Source organism: Rhinatrema bivittatum, chromosome 11, assembly GCF_901001135.1.
Source record: "Rhinatrema bivittatum chromosome 11, aRhiBiv1.1, whole genome shotgun sequence".
In the NCBI taxonomy this organism is placed as follows: domain Eukaryota; kingdom Metazoa; phylum Chordata; class Amphibia; order Gymnophiona; family Rhinatrematidae; genus Rhinatrema; species Rhinatrema bivittatum.
Window position 1 is genome coordinate 20,207,661 of NC_042625.1, and position 24,210 is coordinate 20,231,870.

General features: G+C 50.8%; 1 protein-coding gene across 3 annotated transcripts in view; it reads right to left on the minus strand.

Annotated features, from left to right (window-relative positions):
* KNTC1 (kinetochore associated 1) overlaps nt 1-24,210 on the minus strand; it is a 422,937-nt gene that overhangs the window by 254,502 nt on the left and 144,225 nt on the right. For all 3 annotated transcript variants that reach the window (XM_029571458.1, XM_029571459.1, XM_029571460.1), the window contains exons 28-29: nt 9,468-9,571; nt 9,162-9,264 (exon numbers count right to left, since the gene is read on the minus strand). In XM_029571458.1, the coding sequence (XP_029427318.1) occupies nt 9,162-9,264; nt 9,468-9,571 (207 nt within the window). The remainder of the gene's footprint in view (nt 1-9,161; nt 9,265-9,467; nt 9,572-24,210) is intronic.

Below are 24,210 nucleotides of genomic sequence, written 5' to 3' on the forward strand. Positions count from 1 at the left end.
CATGATGCAGATTGTGCAGCGGCTGCCGGACGTGCAGGCATCCTCATCGGCAACCTCAACGCCCCAGCCAAGTCCCTCAGTGTCCCGAGGCCGCAGGGGCCGTCCACCGAAGAAGCTGCCACCACCCAGTGGACCATCTGGACGTGGCAAGGGGCCCTGAGGGGACCAACATGGCCCATAAATGGGGTATGGGCAGGTACACCCAATCAACACTGTGATGCACACCCCCACAGAGGGGCAGTGCCGTCGAGATGGAAGAACATGTCCTGCTGGCTGCTCCCCACAGAGGGGCAGTGCCGTCGAGATGGAAGAGGATGTCCTGCTGGCTGCTCCCCACAGAGGGGCAGTGCCGTCGAGATGGAAGAGGATGTCCTGCTGGCTGCTCCCCACAGAGGGGCAGTGCCGTCGAGATGGAAGAGGATGTCCTGCTGGCTGCTCCCTACAGAGGGGCAGCGCCGTCGAGATGGAAGAGGATGTCCTGCTGGCTGCTCCCCACAGAGGGGCAGTGCCGTCGAGATGGAAGAGGATGTCCCGCTGGCTGCTCCCCACAGAGGGGCAGTGCCGTCGAGATGGAAGAGGATGTCCTGCTGGCTGCTCCCCACAGAGGGGCAGTGCCGTCGAGATGGAAGAGGATGTCCTGCTGGCTGCTCCCCACAGAGGGGCAGTGCCGTCGAGATGGAAGGGGATGTCCTGCTGGCTGCTCCCTACAGAGGGGCAGCGCCGTCGAGATGGAAGAGGATGTCCTGCTGGCTGCTCCCCACAGAGGGGCAGTGCCGTCGAGATGGAAGAGGATGTCCCGCTGGCTGCTCCCCACAGAGGGGCAGTGCCGTCGAGATGGAAGAGGATGTCCTGCTGGCTGCTCCCCACAGAGGGGCAGTGCCGTCGAGATGGAAGAGGATGTCCTGCTGGCTGCTCCCCACAGAGGGGCAGTGCCGTCGAGATGGAAGAGGATGTCCTGCTGGCTGCTCCCCACAGAGGGGCAGTGCCGTCGAGATGGAAGAGGATGTCCTGCTGGCTGCTCCCCACAGAGGGGCACTGCCGTCGAGATGGAAGAGGATGTCCTGCTGGCTGCTCCCTACAGAGGGGCAGTGCCGTCGAGATGGAAGAGGATGTCCTGCTGGCTGCTCCCCACAGAGGGGCAGTGCCGTCGAGATGGAAGAGGGTGTCCCGCTGGCTGCTCCCTACAGAGGGGCAGTGCCGTCGAGATGGAAGAGGATGTCCTGCTGGCTGCTCCCACAGAGGGGCAGTGCCGTCGAGATGGAAGAGGATGTCCTGCTGGCTGCTCCCCACAGAGGGGCAGTGCCGTCGAGATGGAAGAGGATGTCCTGCTGGCTGCTCCCCACAGAGGGGCAGTGCCGTCGAGATGGAAGAGGGTGTCCCGCTGGCTGCTCCCCACAGAGGGGCAGTGCCGTCGAGATGGAAGAGGGTGTCCCGCTGGCTGCTCCCCACAGAGGGGCAGTGCCGTCGAGATGGAAGAGGATGTCCTGCTGGCTGCTCCCCACAGAGGGGCAGTGCCGTCGAGATGGAGGGGGACGCACCATGCAAAGCTCCCACCCACCTGCTCACCTGTTCCACCGCCATCCGCTGTGCCACTCTGCTGTCTCCCACCGCCATTCGCTGTGCCACTCTGCTGTCTCCCACCGCCATTCGCTGTGCCACTCTGCTGTCTGCCACCTTCTGTTTCAAGAGCTGCACAATCTGGCAGTGTGCTGTAGGATGACCGGTCTGCTGACGGCATGTTGATGCTGGTTGTGTGGTGCAATCTGTGCCTCATGTCTCCAAACGCCATGTGCTGCTGTGTCCTCCTGGGCCTCCGCCTGCTGCTGCTGTTGCTGTGTCCTCCTGGGTCTCCTGCTGCTGCTGCTGTGTCCTCCTGGGTCTCCTGCTGCTGCTGCTGCTGCGTCCTCCTGGGTCTCCTGCTGCTGCTGCTGTGTCCTCCTGGGTCTCCTGCTGCTGCTGCTGCTGTGTCCTCCTGGGTCTCCTGCTGCTGCTGCTGTGTCCTCCTGGGTCTCCTGCTGCTGCTGCTGTGTCCTCCGCCTGCTGCTGCTGCTGTCTGGTCCTGACCCTTCACTGCTGTAGCCTGAACCGTCATGTGTTTGCCTGCTGCCTACATGCTGAACCGCTGGGTACCTTGTCTGCTGGCTGGCCTGTCAGGCTGTCCTCTTTCAGTGCACTCTTTCAACATGGACTGCCTGGGGCCTGTACTTTCACTCTGCTGGCTGGCCTGTCAGGCTGTCCTCTTTCAGTGCACTCTTCCAACATGGACTGCCTGGGGCCTGGACTTTCACTCTGCTGGCTGGCCTGTCAGGCTGTCCTCTTTCAGTGCACTCTTCCAACATGGACTGCCTGGGGCCTGGACTTTCACTCTGCTGGCTGGCCTGTCAGGCTGTCCTCTTTCAGTGCACTCTTTCAACATGGACTGCCTGGGGCCTATGTCTGTCTACTCATTGTATACTGACCAGCGGTAAACTATGTATTACAGTATCCAAGCTATTGGGGTGCCACTTCCTGTTCCTAGGTAATCATGCTTTGCCAGTACTGATAACACCCACTACCTGCATATGTGTGAATACTGCTGATGGTGGAGTGATGTAGTCCGGATTTGGATCCCTTTGGATCCATTAGCTATCTAGTACTTGCAGATAATGAATACCTAGGAACATCAATTGTATGCTGTTACTGCTCACATAATACTTGACTATACCCTGCTGAATGTTGTCAGGAATAAATATCCTGTTTAACCTGCCACCTATTGTGTCGTTGTTATGTTCCTAATGTGCTGTTGGTGTCCCCCCGCCACACCTTGCATGCTATATCCCACATTGCAGCAATACAGAGTGTCCAAACTGTCCCCTGCCTGAGGGTCACTATTGCTACATGTACACCTGTCTGCCACATACCTTACAGAGTCAAACATAGGGCAGTACCAGACATGTCCCTGACAGTAGAAGAGGTATTGTTCCTCAGTACAGGGAATGCACAGTAATGGAGTCTGCTGATGTATGCCAGCACTCCTGATCTGTGAGGAAAGGGGAAGAGGTGGGCAGCTATGTCTTGCAATAGCACTGCTCATGTCATGCACTGATGTTGGTGAGGAGGCCAGACATGGATATCTGACCAGGGTTCAGTATGGTACCTATCTGTGCATGACCCACACCATGTAAGTAAGGCGAACTGATGCTAAGGTACTAGCCAACTTTGCTTCCTAGATGGTCTCTCACCTATGCAGGTAACTGGATGATAGCATCCAGCACTGCTGGGTGACTGACCGAGAGGTTGGCATGCACGACATCCATGATAGTGGTAGGGCATGCACACTCTTAATTTCCAGGCACCATTGGCATACAATACTGTGTAGGCCTTTCCAGCTGTACATGCGAAGCATGTACCGTGTGCAATCCCATATATCGTTGTGCATCCCCACCATGGCAGCATGGTTGTGTGCCAGGAACGCCATCCTATGGGCACGCTTATAGCATTAAGGTTGTGGGCCCCTGACAAGTGTGGGAGGGGAAAGGTAATGTGGCTATCTGCATGCTGTGTATTACAGCAGTTGCACAGACTGTCAGCAGCCAGCTAAGTGGGCTGTTAGTTGTACAGAGAGGGGACAATATTAATGGCAACATGTCATACCTGTGTACAGGGTGCACACAGTGTAACACATGGTTAACAGCCCTTAAGTGTGTTTAGCGGGTGTCCATGTGCACACTGATGTGGTGACTGCTGTTGTGCAGTCACTGTTACTCACCCATGTAGGAGTTTGTGGGTCTGAAAGGTGCAGATATCACAACAAGGGGTCCCCATCCATAGTGGCACACATCCCTCTGGTGCCATCTCCTAGCTGTGGGGTGTGCATGGCTCCTCCATTACCTGTTCCAATGGTGGACATGGCCCACCATCTGATGGCCCACACTGTGTGGTCCACAGTCCTACAGTGTCTTCACATATGTAAGGTCACTACACACACATATGCCAGCCACTCACCAAGGTGGACTGTCCTTGGTGATAGGGCATGTTGATTGGCTAACCAGTACAGGGCAGTCACAGGTATCGGTCAGTTGTGACAGATATTTGTTAGACATAACTGTCCCTCAAAAGTGCAACAATCATTCACATGCTGCAGAACCCCAGTGGACTTTCCTTCCTACAGGTGTGCAGTTGCGACAGTTACAGGTGAACAATGTTGCTCACACATCATTTTCAGCAGACATTTAACACAGACTGTGTGACCTGTGTCACCATCATGTTATGTAGCCACCTCACACCCATTGTGCCACAAACCCTGTCGTGTAGCTCCTGTACCTGCAAGCCTTTTTTGAGGGACATAATGTGGATGGGACGCCTACCCTCCCAACGTACCAATATGGGTGCATCTATGTCACGCGGAGGGACATGTAGGTCCATGTGTGGCCCTTATTCCCTATATGCCTGCACACAGCGCAGTTAGCAGTACTGGTACCACCACTGTGCACCAGCTCCTGTGCACTACATACTTGGGAAGCAAGGTAAAGGGGTCTCCTACACATATGGCCTGTCAGGCAGTGCCACAGGTCATTCAGCATGTGGAAACAGTAATGTTCTGCTGATAATGATGTGTGTGCCACACTGGTTAGCTGTCACCGTCTGACTGACCAGCACACCTGTAGGGAGGGAGGTACACTGGGGTTCTGCAGCATGTGAATGATTGTTGGCCTGTTCTAATTCAGTAGATTATAATGAAGATCTGTATCACTGGGTCTCACACACTTCTGTATTCATGGCATTACTAAGGACCCTGTTGGGGTACCCATGGAGGACACAATCCATGAATGATGGTTTTCCACTGTACGTGGACATCAGGAAGCTGTCACCTGTCGAACGCTTGCCATACATGGTGTACAGTGTTGCCTCCATGTCCATGGCACTGTGTGGCCTGTGTATGCACTGAGGCAGAGGCCAAGTGCAACAATGAACACTGTGATGGTATTTGTCAGCGCCCTTAGGCACATCTTGCTTCACTGACACATTCCACCTCATTAAGAACAGGTAGCCATGTCAGAACATACAGCATATACCGTGCAGCCTGTTCAACGTCTGCATACCCAGCTAGTGGAAACCAGGACCATACAACTGTGGTGCAGCAGGTAGCACAATTGTTAAGGATGCACATGTGCTTGGCCAAGTGTGAGGTATTTGAACACTGTGAGCAGCCATGGCAGGGGCTGATGGCACCGTTGGCCCTCCTTATATACCCTTGTGGAAGACATCGCTGGGTGCAGCCAGGTCACATGCTGCCAGACAGGTGCACCCTCATAAGGTCCAGTACCTGTAGGCTCCAGGTGTACATCTGCATGGGATCATGCTTGAGGGCCAAAGCAAGAGTGGATGGTGGTGAGGGGGGGGGGGGGGGGGTGTGTGTGTAATGCAGAGCCTAGGTACCACCTGTACCCCGAGATGCCATCCTGGTATGGGGTGCTGCAGTGGGCAACACCATCATTGTCAGATAGTGGCAACACAGCAACCTGTCCCAGTCACACAAGCTGGGTGGGATGGGTTTGCATATCTTGTGGCCAGACTGGGGGGGAGGCATGGTTATGGTCAGAGCGCAGACCAATCCTCAGCCCAATCGGTCACCTTCCTGCCCTGTGTACCATTATACCGTACAGTATGAGGGCGACAGGCCACTGTATCCTACATACTTTAAGAGCCACACATGCTTCCTGTATGAGGAATCCTTTATTTATTGTAATTATTTATTTCAGTTTGTTATATCCCAACATTCCTGACAATAGTCCCATCATGCTGGTTCACATGACACAGGAGTGCAAAATAAGCTTACACTTGAACAATAGTGCAGAAAAACCTGTTACATGTAACAGCGGAATATAGAATATGGAGTAAGAAGGCAACATATGAAAAGGAAAACAAGATACGTATATATAATCACAATGTCAGAGGTAGCTAATAGTCCTATCTATGGTGAGGTGTGTTGACTGTTAGGAGTTAAATAATAGTGGAGTTATGGACAAGCCTGCATGAACAGCCATGTCTGGCGTCTCCATAGATGATAGGGTCAGCCATTGGTTTCTCGCCCTGCCTGACACGCTGTCCTCCCCATCACATGCCAACAGTCAGGCCATCACCTTTGTAGCCAAACATGCATAGGGTGGCTGGGTAGCCCCAGCCCACAGCTCCGTGCAGCCAGCACTGCTGACACTTTCTTCAGGTGAGATGTCATGACAGGAGTATGTCCGGCCTGCATTAAATGGTGGCAGTGTGTCCCAAAAGGGGCCATCTATATCATGAGGGGTCTGACGGCATGTGTGTGTGCTGCTTCCAGGAGCATGCATGGCCAGGTAGCTCGTCCTTGCTGCTGAGGTGCACTGTGTTGCTGGGTAACTCCATCAGATAATGTGTGCCATATCTGGAACACCACAGGTGTGTGGTACACCTTGGATGGCAGAAGTGCACTGCACAGCAACCCAGAGTATGTAGCAAGTGCTTAGCCCAATGGCACAGAATAGGTATCACACATACAGCACCTCAGCAGAGGCTTGAGGCAGCGCTTCCCCACCCTATTATGGCCTACATCCTCTGTGGCAGGCCAGCACCCCACACAGTTATTGGGTGGACACACATAGCAGGTGAAGCACGTAGCAGACTGACAGGAGCTCTGCACACTAACCTATGTCCTAACCCATTGGTGGGCAAACAGGCCGTCTGGGGCAGGGGTCTGCCCCAGGCCAACCTTAAAAGTGTGTCTGTATAAGGTGTTGGCGAACCTGGCTACCCCTGAGTGTGGTGTCATGCCGTCGTGCACGCGCACATGGGGGATCAGGTCTGAGGTCTGGAGCTATAGCCACAGGTATTCCATGGCGAAGAGCCACATTATGGAACACACAGCAAAGCAGGATTATTTCAGCAACCTTGGGGGGGGCATACAGTAGCGCTCCCCCACTCTTGTCCAAACATCGGAAGCGGCTCTTCAAGAGGCCGATGGTACGTTCGATGACCATGCGGGTAGCAGTTAAGGACCGATTATAAGCCAGCTGTTGTGCTGTGGCAGGCTGGGGGATCGGGGTCATCAGCCAGGGCCTGCATCCATAGGCTGCGTCTCCTGTAGCAATGACATAGGGAACAGATTACACATACTTATGTTTCTGTCCCATGGGTGTATGTGCTCAATACATGCAGTTGAACCGGATGGCACGAGGCAGCCCATTCCTGTTTCCCTACACCTTATGTGTGTGGTGTCAGGATTGCTTTGGCACACAGCTGGTGTGTGGCTATTAGGCGTTATAGCACGTGAAGGGCCCCTAAACAGTGAGATGTATGTCAGCTCTGTGTATGCAGTTGGTGCATTACACCACTGTCCTGACATCCCTGTGTCTAAATCATATGCAGTATGCACACCAGGCATTGTGTACTGACATATGTGCTCAGGTACACCTTCTCTGTCGGTATGCCTACCCAACAACATACATGGTGTCAACTGGCTGCCCCTCAATGTGCACAACTGAGTAGAGATGTTCATGCAAGGTCTCAGGAACGTCAGGGGCTCACTAACACCTGTGGATGTGAGCTGCTCTTACATGACAGGTCCCAATTCATCTTGCACACTGCCAGTATCCATGCCTACACCCAATATGTGTAGGCTGTCCACCTGTGCGGTGAGGTGAGCAAGCCATGCCACATACAAGGCGTACTGCATAGTTTGTGCTTGGCAGCCAATGGTACATGGTTGGGTGCCTGAGCCATTACACCACTTTCAGTAACACAATGTCCCACTCAGGTCTGTTGTGATGGGGACCTGTGACTCCATCACAACAGGCGTCTACATCACCTTTGTGTGCCATTACAGAGATGACCCTTGCAAAAATGTTATATGCATGTTAATGTGGATCTTACCTACAAGCCAACCATCGCCATACAGGCCATCTTCGAATTTGCGAAACAGAGCTGATTGCCTGAGTACGAAGGCATCGTGCGCTGACCCCGGGAATCTGGACATCACCGAGAGGATACGCATTCCAGCATCACACACCACTTGCACGTTGAGGGAGTGGAACTGCTTCCTGTTGCGGTAGGCTGCCTCCGTCTCACGGGGTGGAACGATGGCCACATGGGTGCAGTCAATAGCTCCAATGACATTCGGAAAGCGGGCAACGGCATAGAAACCACGCTTGAGGTCCATCAGGTCCTGTCTGTTGCGTGGGAATGCTATGTAGCGAGGCATGCAGTCCATAACAGCTGCAATGACCTGGTGCAGACACCGGGAAAAGGTGCTCTGTGACATGCCACCCACAACAGCTACCGTGGATTGGAAGGAGCCACTTGCTGTGAAATGCAGGGCGGCCAAGAGTTTGGTCAGGCCGGGGATGGCACGGCTCCTTCGGGTTCGGGCCTCAAGGGCACCTCGTATGTCTCCATATAGTTCCATGATGGCACGAGTGCTGAGGCGATATCTGCTGATGACTACATCCTCTGGCATTCCCAGCAATGAGGTTCGTGGCAGATAGATCCGATGCCTGTAACGATGGCGACGTCGACCAACATCCTGGCGTCTGCGTCTGCGTTGGGCCTGGTCAGCCATGGCGTGCACCTGCCCCATACACTGTGAATGTGTGGAGCAGATTCACCTACTAAGAACAGGCCTTTTTATTGGCCAGCTCTACATTTGTAGGTCTATGGGGATTGGTTTGGCAAATTTTCGTTCAATGCGCTATTAGCGCGCTGCGCGCTGCGCGCCGCGATAGACTGTATCGCATTTGAAAGGGTTGTAGTTATTGGCCGCGTTAGGAGCCGCGCTAACACCGCCGCAGGTTTCGCGCCACGCGATACGTCGCGCTAACACCGCCGCGGGGTTCGCGCCACGCGATACCTCCTCCCTACTTTACATTTGCCCCGCCCCAACTCCGCCCCCTGAATACATTATTCCGTATTTGCATTCGCGAACCGTGATATATGCTTGTTATCGCGGTTCGCGAATTTAGCGCAGGCGGTACAGCCGTATCGCGCGCGGTAACTCTTTGGAAAATGAGGCCCATAGTTTGCACAAATTTACAATCCCACAATCACATGGGGAACAAATTATATTACAGAGCTTTAAAAATAATGAACCAATTTATAATACATTAGAAAGTCTTATGCTGAATCATCAAATGAATATGCCATTTACGTACCATTATTTGTTTCTTATTTGAGACATTAAAACTTCTTATTCCATAATCTCGCAGAAGCTTCTTCATTTCCATCAGCCTGTAACTTTCCTGCAGTAACTTTACTCTAAAATAAATAAATAAATACTACTACTACTAACATGGCTTTTTCATAGTATAAGTGTTGATCTCATATCATCCTTGCATTTTCTTCTGCATATTTGTACATTGCAGTGCAATACTGTGTTCAAATAAACACAAAAATAACATCTAATTATTTTTGGTAATTTTTAAAACTAAGTCTGTTAATTGGTGGCTTCTCTTCCTTACTTGGGATGGTTCATTTGCAAATGTTGCTTCACCAGCTGCTCCACTGCTTTACTCCAGGGTACCACAGCACCATACATTATCTGGAGGACTGCATCAAACATCAGCTGCGGAGAAATGGACATTGTCAAAAGGGTTTTTTTCTTGTCTTTTTATCAGTGTTCATTTCCTTCAAATGAAACTTTCAGAAACTAACAAGTTTGATCCAAACTAGAGGACATCTTGTGCATTTATGATTCATCATTTGCATAGTCATACCAGTGCAGCATTAATACAATTCACTTTTAAAAACCACAACTACGTTTTTTAGGTTGTAACATATCATCACAGGGATAAGGGTGTTTGTTATCTTTTCCCAATTCTCTACATTCAACAAAGACAAGTTCTGCTCAATGTGCAGAATGCTAAGGTACCAGAAGGGAGTTTGAAAGAAATTTTGAATCCTGGTGGGACAAACCCCATGAAGTTAACACGTAGCACATTTAAAACTAATCGTAGAAAGTTCTTTTTCACTTAACGCACAATTAAACTCTGGAATTTGTTGCCAGGGGATGTGATTAGTGCAGTATCTTATCAGTGACTTGAGACTTGTGGATCAGCAAATGTTTTATATACTAGGGAAACCACTTTCATTTCCTCTCTGACAGATGATAAAGAAAGCTTAAAGGAAAATTGGTTCTTACCTGTTAATTTTCATTCCTGAAGTACCATAGATCAGTCTAGACAAGTGGGTTTATGCATCCCTACCAGCAGATGGAGGCAGAGAACAAAATTTTGAGGCACTGCTACATAATCAAGAGTGCCACCTGCAGTCCCTCAGTATTGACCAGTATCCAAGCTAAGATGTATACCTTTAACAAACCCCAATAAACCTTGGGTGAACAAAGCCTTAAAAGTTGGAGGCCCCTGAAAACTAGGCCCCCTTAACTTAACACAAAGTACATACCAAAAACTATGTACACCTCTCATTCCTCTGAATATCTCACATACCAGTTCAGCAACATCCAGAAGCGAGGAAGTCTTTTGAAAGATGGGGACAGGTCTCTGGACTGATCTGTCGTACTGCAGGAATGAAAATTAGCAGGTAAGCACTAATTTTCCTTTCCTGTTCGTACCCCAGATCAGTCCAGACAAGTGGGATGTGCCCAAGCCCCTCTATACAGGCGGAAATTCGAAAGACCTGTGTGCAACACACTTTCCCCAAAAGAAACTTCCTCCAGCACCCGCACATCCAACTGGTAATGCTTTGTACAAGTGTGAAGCGAAGATCATGTTGCTGCATGTCAAATCTCCTGCGGAGAGAGCAGTTGACACTACACCCACGAGGTTGCCTGCACCCTAGTGGAATGCGCTCTCAACCCCTCTGGCACAGACCGGCCCTTACAGATATAAGCCAAAACTATTGTCTCTTTTAACCATCTTGCAATAGTGCCCTTGGAAACCCCATTTCCCTTCTTTGCTCCACTGAATAGGACAAACAGATGATCAGATCTCCGAAAGGCATTTGTCACCTTAAGATAACACATAAGAATTCGTTGCACATCCAATAATTGAAGCTCTCTCGCCATAAGAGCATCCGCAGACAAATTCAGAAAGGCCGGAAGCTTGATCACCTGGTTAAGGTGAAAGAAGGAAACCACCTAAGGCAAAAAAGAAGGAACCATTAAAAGCCTTATGCTTCACTTTTGATGCAACTCCAACATTACTCTCTGCATCAACGGCACGGGGTGGCAGGAAATTCGAATCAAACAGTTACCAACAAGGGCCCTGAACTTGGTGGTTGGTGAAACAGATAAGTATGGGAAAATAAGTGTGGGAGCTTGCTGGGTAAACTGGATGGGCGTTTGGTCTTTTTCTGCTGTCATTTCTATGTTTCTATGTAAAGAAACCTCATCCTCCAAAAAATTCAGGAAAGGGTTCTTACACGACAATGCTTGCAGCTCAGAAATCTTTCTAGCTGAACAGATACCCACCAGGAAAAAAGCCTTCAGAGTTAAATTCTTTAAAGAAGCCCTTCTAATCGGTTCAAAGGGAGGACTACACAGCACCCAAAAAAACAAATTCAGATTCCATGCTGGACAAATCTTCTGTACCGGAGGACGCAGGTATTTTTGCTCCCTTGAGGAAATGATCCTCATCTGTGAGATGGCTACAGTCTTTCCTGAATCCTACCTCAAAAGGACCATAAAGCTGCCACCTGGACCTGAAGGGAATTATAGGCCAAACCCTTAGCCAAGTCGCTTTGCAAAAAGGCCAGAATCTGCGGAACATCCACCCTCAAAGGCTGCACATTGTTCTGCAAACACCACGATTCAAACACTCTCCACACTTGGACATAAGACAACGACGTGGAAGGCCTCCTTGCCTGAAGCAAAGTAGCAATCACAGGCTCTGAATAACCCTTCAAGCGGAGCTGCTGCTTCTCAAAAGCCAAGCCGCTAGAGAAAAGCGATCCTCCCAGTCTGAAAATACGGGTCCCTGCCTTAACAACCCTGACAGATGGGCCAAGCTAACTGAACCATCCACCGCTAGACGAAGAAGGTCTGCAAACCACAGCCGGCATTGCCACTTGGGCACCATCAGAATCACCCTACCCGGATGAAGCTCAATGCGCCATAGCACTTGACCTACGACCCTCCCATCCGACCTCCCTTCTGTGACTGAAAAATCGATCCGTCTTCGCATTTCCTAGAGTTGCCATGAGGTCCACCGCTGGTCTGCCCCACCTTGCCTGAATAAAGGCAAAGGCCTGCACAGACAACTGCCACTCCCCTGGATCAAGATACTGTCTGCTGAGGAAGTTCGCCTGTACATTTTCCACTACGGCTATATAGGAAACAGCTATTTTTACCATATATTTCTCCGCCCAAACAAATAGTTCTTGCACCTCCATCGCTACTAGGCGACTCTTCAGTCTGCCATGATGGTTGACGTACACCACTGTTGTCGCATTGTCCGAGAATACTCAAACCGCCTTGTCTTGAATGAGTGGTAGAAATGCCAGTAAGGCTCTGCGCACTGCCCTGGTCTCCAGCTGATTGATGGAGTAGGTTGCCTCCTCTGACGACCACTGACCCTGGGCTGATTTGCCTTGACAAATTGCCCCCCAACCAGAAAGGCTGGTATCTGTGGTCACCACCACCTAGTTGGGTACTTCCAGAACCATCCCTTTCTCCAGATTGTGCCTCGACAGCCACGAGAGACTGTACCTGGCATCCTCCGGCAACGGCAAAGGAAGCTGAAATTCCTCCGAAAGCGGATTACAATGGGATAACAGCATGCTCTGCAGCAGGTGCATGTAAGCAAAAGCCCATGGAACTAATTGCAGCATAGAAGCCATGAAACTCAGGATCTGCAAATAATCACAGACCCTGGGCACCGACAGATGCAGCAGCCCAAGGATCTGACTCTGCAACTTGACTACCCTTTCCATAGTCAGAAACACCTTCCCCGGCTGCAGCCGGTGTTTTACCTTGGAAGAAGCATTTCCTGACTCTCTCTCTCTGCCTGCGAGGACCTGGACGACAGGGGCGGAGCCGATAGAGACGCCTTCAAAACCGGCATCCCTTGAGCTCCCTAATCGCTGCAGCCGGTGTTTTACCTTGGAAGAAGCATTTCCTGACTCTCTCTCTCTGCCTGCGAGGACCTGGACGACAGGGGCGGAGCCGATAGAGACGCCTTCAAAACCAGCGTCCTTCCAGCGCACCGCAGCTGCCGGCGCGCCGCCAAAGCCGCGAGCGCCTAAGGGGCGAGCGGCTTTGTTTGGCTTAGCTTGGCGAAGTTGGCGTTGGCAATATTGTTTATCTGTGTGGTCCGATCATTTTCGCTGCAGCCGTGAGGCTATGAGTAGGATCTAAAGTTGTGAATCAACGGCAAGAGCCTCGGTAAGACAATTTCCCTATTATTTTATCTGTGTGAAAATAAATAAGTTGGACTGAGTCTCCTTTGTGTGATGCCACACACAAAGAGAAAGGCGAAGTTGAGAGAGTCATCCTCCACCCCTGTGATGGATAACCAACTTAAAATCGAGGAATGCTTTGCAAAAACCCCCCAAAATATGCCTGGAAGTAATGTCGCAGAAGGACTGAGCCAGGAGCAGGGCTTATTCCTCCAGACACACGAGACATCTTTAACTCCAGGGGCACCAGAAAAACCTGAGCCACCAACTGGGGAAAAAATTGGGACACTCCTTGGAGAAGATCCCAAATTTAAGTTGGACTTTTTATCATCTAGATCCCAGAGAGAAGCAGAGATTTCGATCTGCTCCTCGGAGAGCCCACAGAAGGGCTCCAAGGATCATTTTGACGGTACACCAATGCAATCCACCCCCAGTAAGACTCCAATAGAGGGAGGGAGTGAGAATATCCAAGAAGAACCTATAACTGGAATTTCATTAATAACTCCAAAAAACTTTACCCTTGAAGAGTTTGGTATTATGTTAATCTCAATGCAGAAATCTATAAATGCTATAGCAAATACGATGCAGGAAGTTATGAATAAGAATGGAGTTTTTCAAACTAAAATAGATAAGGTGGAAGAATCTGTAAAATCTATGCAAATTAAGGTAAATGAAATGGATAAAATTCAAGTAAATTTAATTGAATCAGAAAAAATCCATTTTGAGAGATTGGAAATAATAGAAAATCAGGTTAGGAAAAACAACTTGAGGATATTGAATTTCCCTAAGAGTCATTTAATGTCCCCAATGGACCTATTTAAAAGTTATGTAGTGAATATCTTAAAATATTCCAATGAAACCATACCAACGATCGCTAGAATTTACTATGTCCCTCAAAAGGAATTAAAGAGTCAGAATCAGTTAAGGCAATACTTGGATACTCATCCCTAAATGTACCTTTATTGTTCTGGTAAAATAGAATTAGGGGGAGCGTTGATTAATACTTTATATTTTCATATGTATACTGCTTCTTGATATTTATGATCCCCTCACAGTCTCTCTCTTTTTCTTATGATTAAATGTTTAGATTATTATTCACAGCTAGGACTATGATGCTTGAGAAATGTATTTTTCTTTTCTTTATTGTTATTTTAAGCTGTGATATGTAATTAAATGTTATAAAAGTTGAATAAAAAATAAATTAAAAAAAAAAAAAAGAAACACCTTCCCCATCCGGGTATTGAAACGTGCCCCCAGATATTCCAACGACTGGGCCGGCTTCAAATGACTCTGCCAGTTCGTCACCCAGCCCAGCAACTCCAGGAGCTGCAGGAATTGCTGGACTGAGCGACAATACTCCACTTCCAACTTCGCCCATTCTAGCCAATTGTCCAGGTATGGGTGCACCAGGATACCTTCCTTCCTGAGCGCTGCTGCCACTACCAGCATCACCTTTGTGAATGTGCACGGTGCTGTCGCCAACCCATAAGGAAGGGCCCAAAATTGGAAATACTCCCCCAGGACTATGAATCTCAGGAACCTCTGGTACTCTGCCCAAATGGGGATATGGAGATAAGCTTCCATCAAGTCCAATTACGCTAGAAACTCCCCTTTGCGTAATGCCGCTATCACTGTGCATGTCTCCATCTGAAACCGCGGCACCTGGAGGGCAGCACTGACCTTTTGCAGATCAAGAATGAGCCAAAAAGACCCCTCCTTTTTGGGCACCACGGAGTACTGACCCTGTCCCCTCTCCTGAGGGACACTGGAGAATGCCACGCAGGAGCTGTTACAAGGTATCCTGCACCGCCTCTCGCTTGGACCAGGAGACGCAGCAGGAGATTACAAAGGCATCCCTGAGCGGACAAGAACATTCTAAGGCATAGCTGTCTCTTTCCACTTCCAGGACCCACTGGCTCGAAGTGATCCTGGTCCACTCCTCGAAAAAGAGGGACAGCCTCCCTCTGATAGCTGCCAGTGAAGAGCGGACCAGTCTGCCTTCATTGACCAATCTTACTTCTGCCTCCTCCCTGGGGCCCACAGTTCCTCGGAGGTCTGCATTGGGCTCAAAAGGACTGCTGCCTGCCAGAATTCTGTTTTTGCGCTGCCGGCCCAGGGCTCCTGCCAGCGTGAAACCTCCTTGCCTCTTGGAATCGAGCTTGTGGAGGGAAAGACTTCTTGGGGGTTTTCCTGCCCTCAGGCAACTTATTACCCTTTGACTCCTCCAACTGCTTCTTGAGCTGCTCCAGATCTTTCCCAAACAGGAGCTTGCCCCTGAAGGGGAGGTTAGTGTTAGGGTTATTGGTGTTTGGGTGGATCCTTGGACACTGTGGCAGCTGACCACGCCCACGGGGGGCAGCCCCGTGAGGGACCACAGTGTCAGGCTAAACTCAGATTTGAATATTTTATTAAACAGTATATGGAACCACCAGAGGTGGCAGTTAGTGAGGAGTGGTTGTAGAGCCTGGCTGGGCGCGTCTCTCACAGAACGCTGGAAACGGATCCTCTATAAGCAGTGCTGTAGTGGAAAAAGACAGAGTTATGAGCACACAGTAGAATTAGCATTCAGAGTCCCAAGTAGAATAGGAGAGCGCCGAGACAGGGAGAGCAGGCCCTAGAGGAGCAAGTACCCGATCCCTTAGAGCAGAGAGACTCAATAGCGTTGTACTCACTAGCAGTAGCAGAGATTCCACTAGACGAGAGGTCTGGCATCGGAGCAGAGGGCAGGCCCTCAAGGAGTGAGTACCTGATTCTGGTGAAGCGGTACTGTAGAGAGAGAGAGAGATGTTTCTGTACTCACAGATGGTGACTGTAGTTAGTTCTTCCAAGTAGAAGGTAGAAGTTGCAGGCAGCGACAAAGGGAACATGGGCCCTCGAGGAGCGAGTACCGGTTTCCTGATAGTCGCTGAAAGAAGCAGAGAGGCCCCTGAGGAGCGGGTACCCTGTTAGTGACCCCGAAGGGTAGCAAGAGTTCCAGTTAGAGCTGGAGTGGCAGAGTAGCTTAGGAACAGAGAGCAAATCCCATCTGTACGAATCCTGAAGTTGCTAACTCAACAAGCTAGCAAATGTAGTAGGCAGATATACCCTGGAGTCGTGACGTCAGAACAAGGGGACGCCCCTGAGGTTCGCGCCAACGTGGAAATAAAGATGAGGGCGGCATGCGCACGCCCTAGAGGTACCTTGAAGGAGCATGGCGGGAGGCAGCACCAAAGCCAGTCCGGGGACACCAGAGAGGTCGGCAAACAGATGGCGGCCATCAGTCCAAGGTGAGCGGGAGGAGCCGCAAGTAGAGAGAGGTAGGCGGGGAAAAGCCGTTGAAGACCGGATGCAACAGTTAGACAGCTGAGCTTTAGACCACACATCCGCCAACCAATTTCGTAGCCATAAGAGTCTCCATGGCGCCACCACAGACACCTAGCAGAAATCCGGATCATGTCATACAGGGCATCCGCCACATAGGACACTCTCACTTCCAAGCGGGTAGCTTAAGCCGCCTCAGCCGCCATTTCAGACTGTTTATCATGTGCCTTCTGTACCCAGCATAAGCAGGCACTCTGCATCAAGCTTCTGCACACTGCTGCACGAAGACAAAGCTGAAACCTCAAATAGCCTTTTAAGTAAAATTTCCAGTTTCTGATCCTGGATATCTTTCAGAGCAGCCGAACCTGCCACCGGGATCGTCGTCTTCTTGGTAACAGCGGAAACCACCGCATCCAGCTTGGGTATCTTCCACGATTCCAATGTCTGTTCCGGCAAGAGATATAACTTAGCCATAGCCCTGGCTGCCTTCAAGCCTACTTTAGGAGATTCCCACTCCCGATCCAACAACTTCTTCATCTTCTTAGGCAATGGAAAGGCCTTAGGGGGCCCTCGTAATCCCTCTAGGACCAAGTTTACCCCTTCATTATCTGAATCCTCCTGAGTGATCTTAATCCCCACCTCATCCATAACCTGGGGAATTAGCAGGCCCAGCTCATCTCTACGGAACAGACGGACCACCTTAAGATCATCACCGTCTGTGACTGGAACCTCGTCCGGATCTTGCATTGGATCCCCCGACACACTAACAGGATCCTGATCTGAATCCTGCATCGGATCACCAAGGTGCGAACAGGGTCCGCGTCTGAATCCACTGGTTCTCCCTGCATCTGATCCAGATCATCCATCTCATCTGATGTGTCTTCTCCTAGCATGGACTGACTTGAGTCCCAAGGACCGCAGGTTCCATCCAGACTCTGCATTCTTCTGATCTCTAGGCTTCTTAGCCATCCGCAACTTCCTGGGCAAAGGCCTCAAGGTCCCTACTCCCTTCCTGGCCAAATAGGCCTTATGGAGAGAAGGACAAAACCCGTTGAAAAAGCTTCCGGATCTGACGAAGAAGGGTCCGTGTCCCTGTCCCCCCAGCACTTCCTCCCTTCCACCTGCCACCAGCAGGGTCTTTTTATTTTTTTATTTATTCATTATTCAATTTTACAATTAAGAAATCACTTGATATAGAATTTTGAAGTGGAGTGGATGAGTAGCCTAGTGGTTAGAGCAGTGGGCTATGAACCAGTCCTGCTGTCGCTCCTTGTAACCTTGGGCAAGTCACTTTACCCTCCATTGCCTCAGCCACAAACTTAGATTGTAAGCCCTCTGGGGATAGGGAAATACCTACAGTACCTGAATGTAATCCACTTTGAAGTGCTGAAAAAAAGTGCGAAAAGCGGAATATAAATAAAATAAATAAATAAAAAAGAAACATAAAAAAAGAAAATTATACAAAAAAAAACAACAAAAAACCACAGATCAACGTCAAATTAAGTCCTAAATAAAAGAGAAATCCAAATTTAAATTATATAATATAATATAATATAGGTAATAATTAGGACCCATTTATTACTACTAATAATTAGGCTTTCTTTATTCTGAGGGAAAACACAACCTTATACTGGAGACCAGGCTCTAGATATCTCTTTTCTCACTATCCTGTTCTTCTTTCTTTTCACCTAAGAATTGAGTTGAGAGGGTATGAAGAACAAGTATTTAGTACCTTTATAAGAAACCAAAAATCGACAAGAAAATTTTAGTTGAAATGTTGCCCCCAGTTGTAAAGCTAAGGGTCTAAGAAGTAGAAATTGCTTTCTTTTCTTTTGGGTTGTATTTGAGACAACAGGAAAAATCCTTATCTGCATACTTAAAGTCTGCATTCTATTTTTAAAAAATACATTTAGAACCCAATCTCTATCGGGCTCTAATACAAACATAACTATCATGGTAGCTGGTTTGGCCTGCACGGAGTCTGATGTCTCAAGCATTTCAGATATGTTTAACCCAGGAACTATTTTCCCTTGATCTCCCTTAACCACTCACATCTCTTGCAATACCATTATTCTGATCTTTATAAGGTATATAAAATACCCGAGTAATTGGTGGTATATTCTCTTCTGGTACTTTCAAAATTTCTCATATATATTTTTTGTACATCTCTTTAGGGAATATAAGCGGTAATTGTGGGAAATTTACAAATCGTAAATTTTTCCCTTTTAAGATGTTCTCTATGTTTTCTAATTTAACCTGTAGATTCAAATTATCTTTAACTAAAATATCTTGTACATTTTTACTGGACTCCACATACTTCTTATTTTCGAGATTCTGACGAGTCAAACTAGTTGTTGCTTTTTCCAAAATTTGAATACGATCTTCATGATCCTGTAATTTCTCAGAATAAGAGCCAATTTGCTCTGAAATAAACTTCCCTAGTCCCTCTATAGCCTCCCAGAATGAATCTAGCGTTACATTAGTAGGTTTAATCATTTGAAAATCAGATGCTGTCTTCTTAGGAGTGGAAATCTTTTGCCTGGTTAACCCACGCTCTCCCAGGGCTATGCTACCGGCAATTTCACCGCTGCCCTTCTCAGCGGCGTCATAGGAAAATTAGTTCTTACCTGATAATTTTCGTTCCTGTAGTACCACGGATCAGTCCAGACACCTGGGTTGTGACTCCGCACCAGCAGATGGAGACAGAGCAAAACTTGACGGGCTCCCTACATATAGTAAGGTGCCACCCACAGCCCCTCAGTCGAACGTAATGTCAAAGCAAGAAATGCCCAACTAACTCACTATAACAACTCAATAATGTAGGCCAATTCACCAAACACCCCTGGAACAGAACAGTCAGTACCAGAAGCAAACGGCCTTGTATAAAAGAGAACCATAGAACAATCCGAACCTGAATAAAACGAGCGGACTCTCCCTCTCTTCAGCGCTAAACCAGAAAACAGACGGGTGGGAGCCTGGACTGATCCGTGGTACTACAGGAACGAAAATTATCAGGTAAGAACTAATTTTCCTTTCCCTGTACGTACCCGGATCAGTCCAGACACCTGGGATGTACCAGAGCCAACTATCAAGGGTGGGAAGCAGAGAGTCCCGCTCGGAGAACACTCGCTCCAAACCCCCGAGACTCAGCTGCCTGGACATCAAGTCTGTAATGCCTAGCAAAAGTATGCAACGACTTCCATGTCGCCGCTCTACAGATCTCCTGCGTGGATACATGAGAAACTTCGGCCCAGGACGTGGCTTGCGCCCGAGTGGAATGAGCTCGAAGTCCCCTAGGCGCCACCTTGCCCTGCAGAAGATACGCCGAACTGATCGCCTCCTTGAGCCAACGCGCAATCGTGGCCCGCGAAGCCGCAGACCCCCGGCGAGGTCCGGAGCAGAGGACAAACAAATGGTCAGACACCCGGAAGGAATTTGTCACCTCCAGATAACGAATTAGAATCCTGCGAACATCGAGCTTTCGCAACTCCTTCGACCCCTTGTACCCCGGATCCATGACTGAAAAACCTGGGAGGTCCACAGATTGATTCAAGTGAAAAGAGGACACCACCTTCGGCAGAAACAACTGGACAGTCCGCAGAGAGACCCCGTCGTCCGAAAAACGCAGAAACGGCTCTCTACAGGATAGAGCCTGTAACTCCGATACTCGACGAGCGGACGTAATTGCTACCAGAAACACTGCCTTCAGAGTAAGATCCTTCAGAGTCGCCCGCTTGATGGGCTCAAACGGCGCTTTACAGAGGGCCGATAGTACGCAATTTAAGTTCCAGGACGGACAAGGATTTCGGACAGGAGGGCGTAAGTGCTTAGCCCCACGAAGAAAACGCACCACATCCGGATGACAGGCCAAGGACACTCCCTGGACCTTACCTCTGAGCAACCAAGGGCAGTGATCTGGACCTTCAGGGTACTCCAAGACAGTCCCTTCGAGAGACCCTCTTGAAGAAATTCGAGGACCGCCGACACAGCTGGTCGTACCGGATCTACGTCGCGAGTACTGCACCAGTCCTCAAAAACTGTCCATACCCGCATGTAGGTTAAGGACGTAGACTGTTTCCGAGCCCTCAACAAAGTAGCAATCACTGCCTCGGAGTACCCCTTAGTCCTCAAGCGCGCCCTTTCAAAAGCCAGGCCGCGAGACAAAAATGATCCGCATCCTCCAAAGAGACGGGCCCTTGTCGAAGGATGGACGCGTCCCCGTGAAATCGAAGCGGGGGCTCCGCCGCCAGCTGAATGAGATCCGCGAACCACTGCCGCCGGGGCCACTCCGATGCCACCAGAATCACCGCCGTCGGGTGCAATTCTATCCGCCGCAGAACCTTTCCGATCAGAGGCCACGGAGGAAACACATACAGCAACACGTCCGTGGGCCAGGGAAGCACCAACGCATCGACGCCTTCCGCGCCCCGCTCCCTCCGCCGGCTGAAGAACCGCGGAGCCTTTGCGTTGTGAGCGGTGGCCATGAGATCCAGGTGGGGCCGTCCCCACCTGGCACAAATGAGCCGATACGCTACCTCCGGTAACTCCCACTCTCCTGGATCCAGCCGATGGCGACTGAGGAAATCCGCCTGAACGTTGTCTACCCCTGCGATGTGAATCGCCGCTATACCGCTGAGGTGCCGTTCCGCCCAGGCCATCAACTGACTCGCTTCCATCGCCACTTGTTGGCTCCTTGTTCCTCCCTGGCGATTGATATATGCCACTGTGGTCGCATTGTCCGACAGGACCCGGACCGCCCGTCCCCGTATCCACGGGAGAAAGGCTCGTAACGCCAACGATACCGCCTTGGTCTCTAACCGGTTGATGGACCACAGCGACTGCTGGCTCGACCACTGACCTTGCACCGAGCGGCTCCCACAGACCGCTCCCCAGCCAGAGAGACTGGCGTCTGTCGTCACCACCGTCCAAGTGGGCATGACCAGGGACACTCCGCACGTCAAGTGGTCGGTGGAGAGCCACCAGTGCAGGCTGGCCCTGGCCCGAACCGTGAGTGGCAGCGGCTGATGGAATTCTTCCGAGACCGGCTTCCAACGGGACAGTAACGCTGATTGTAATGGTCGCAGATGAGCAAACGCCCAGGGAACCAAGGCGAGTGTCGATGCCATGGAACCCAAGACCATCAGATAATCGCAGACCAGCGGGCACCGCATGGACAACAGATGTCTCACCTGTCGCTGTAGCTTGACCACTCGCTCTTGAGTCAGAAACACCCTGGCCCTCTCTGTGTCGAACAAGGCCCCCAGGTACTCTAACCGCTGCGTAGGCTGTAGCTGACTCTTGGAGAGGTTGACTACCCAGCCTAGAGATCGCAAGAGCTGTAGGACCCGGGCAATCGCTTGCCGGCACTCGGCCTCGGACTTGGCCCGAATGAGCCAATCATCTAGGTAAGGGTGAACCAGGAGCCCTTCCCTCCAGAGCTGGGCAGCCACTACCACCATGACTTTGGTAAAGGTGCGTGGAGCCGTAGCGAGACCGAACGGAAGAGCCCTGAACTGATAGTGCCTGCCTAGGACGCAAAACCTCAAATATTTGCGGTAGGCTGGCTGAATGCCGATGTGAAGATACGCTTCCGTAAGATCCAGCGACGCCAGAAATTCGCCCGGACGAACCGCGGCCACCACCGAGCGGATCGTTTCCATCTTGAAACGCGGAATGCGAAGACACCTGTTGACGCCTTTGAGGTCGAGGATGGGACGGAAGGCGCCGTCTTTCTTCGGGACCACGAAGTAAATGGAGTACCTTCCCATTCCCCGTTGCGTCGATGGAACGGGAGAAATGGCACCGAGATCTTCCAGGCGCCGCAGGGTCGTTCTGACAGCGGCCCGTTTGAGGAGAGCCTTGCAGGGGGACACGAGGAACTTGTCGAACGGCAGTCGAGCAAAATCTAACGCGTAACCGTTTCTTATCACACCGAGGACCCACTGGTCGGAAGTTATCTTGGTCCATTCCTGGTAAAACAAGGCGAGCCTCGCCACCACCCGTGGGACGGGATCTGGAGGCTGCCGCAAGGAACGGACCCTTCTCGTTTCATTGGGTCGACTTGGACCCCGATCCCGACGGGGGTCCGCCAGGTCTGTTAAACCTCTTCCCTCGAAAGGACTGAGACCAGGAGGAAGGTCTAGCAGAGTTTGAACGGTAGGACTGTCCCGTCCTCGCCGACCTCTGCGGCCGCTGTCGCCGGTTGGATCGAAAACGATTCCGTGGAGAGAAGGTCGAACGAGGCCTGGGTCTGTCCTCAGGCAATTTAAAAGCCTTGTTCTCGCTCAGGAACTGCATCAGATCGTCCAACTGCTTACCAAACAGGAGCTTCCCCTTGAAAGGCAAGGAGCCCAAATGAGCTTTTGATGTACCATCCGCCGCCCAGTTACGGAGCCAGAGAAGACGGCGGGCAGAGACTGCCGACACCATAGCCCTGGCTGATGTCCTCAGCAAGTCGTGCATAGCGTCCGCGCTGTAAGCTATCACCGCTTCCAAGTTATCCGCTTGCGAGGCCTCACCGACGGAGAGGCCAGCATTCGCCTGCAAAGTTTGGGCAGTGCGGAGCCCTGCCCGCAACGCAAAATTACTACAAATGGCCGCCCGGACTCCCAGGGCGGAGACCTCAAAAACCTTCTTGAGTTGCACTTCCAGCTTCCGGTCCTGGATATCCCGGAGCGCGGTAGCTCCGGTGACAGGAATGGTAGACCTCTTCGTTACTGCCGACACCGCAGCGTCCACTCGCGGGAGACGCAGCAATTCCAATACATCTTCAGGCAGAGGATATAACTTGTCCATCGCCTTACTTACCTTCAGGCCTAACTCCGGGGTATCCCATTCCCGGAACAGAATATCGGATGCAGAAAAATGGAACGGGAAAGCCACCGCGGGCCCCGCGAGGCCTAAGAGTACCGGATCCATGTTCGCCCCCTGACGGGTCTCTACCGGCGGGGCCTCCACCCCGAGCTCCTCGAGGATCACCGGGATAAGGGGAAACAGCTCATCTCGTTTGAAGAGCCTCACGACCTTGGGGTCATCCCCATCCGCCGCGAGTGCCCCTTTTCCTGTTCCCGGCTTGACTGGATCCTGATCATCGGGCCCCTCAGGCCCTCCTGCGGTCTCCGAGACCGACCCCTCCTCCTCCGAGGAGGTAGACTCTGGATCGTAATTCCGCGAGTCCCCTCGCGATGGCCTCTTCTCCCTGGGCGGGCCCGTCACCTTCTTATGTTGGGCCGACCTCTTCTGGGGGTGGGAACGACCCTCCCCGCCCCCTGGAGCCTTTTGTGACTTGTGCTTGGACCGCTTGTATTTGGCTAATTTTTTTAAAAGCAAGGCAAAATCCTCGGAGAAAGACCCCTCAGAATCGGAGGAGTCCTCCCTCGAGACCAAACTCCCTGCTTCCTGGACCCCTGAGACATCCCCCTCCAATCCCCGACGTTGAGGAGACAGGGGGGGTGGCTGGTCGCCATTTCCCAGGGCTTTCCGCGTTGCCTCCTTGACTGAATTCAAAATGGCCGCCGTTCCCGCGCTAAGCGGGAACGGATCGGCCCT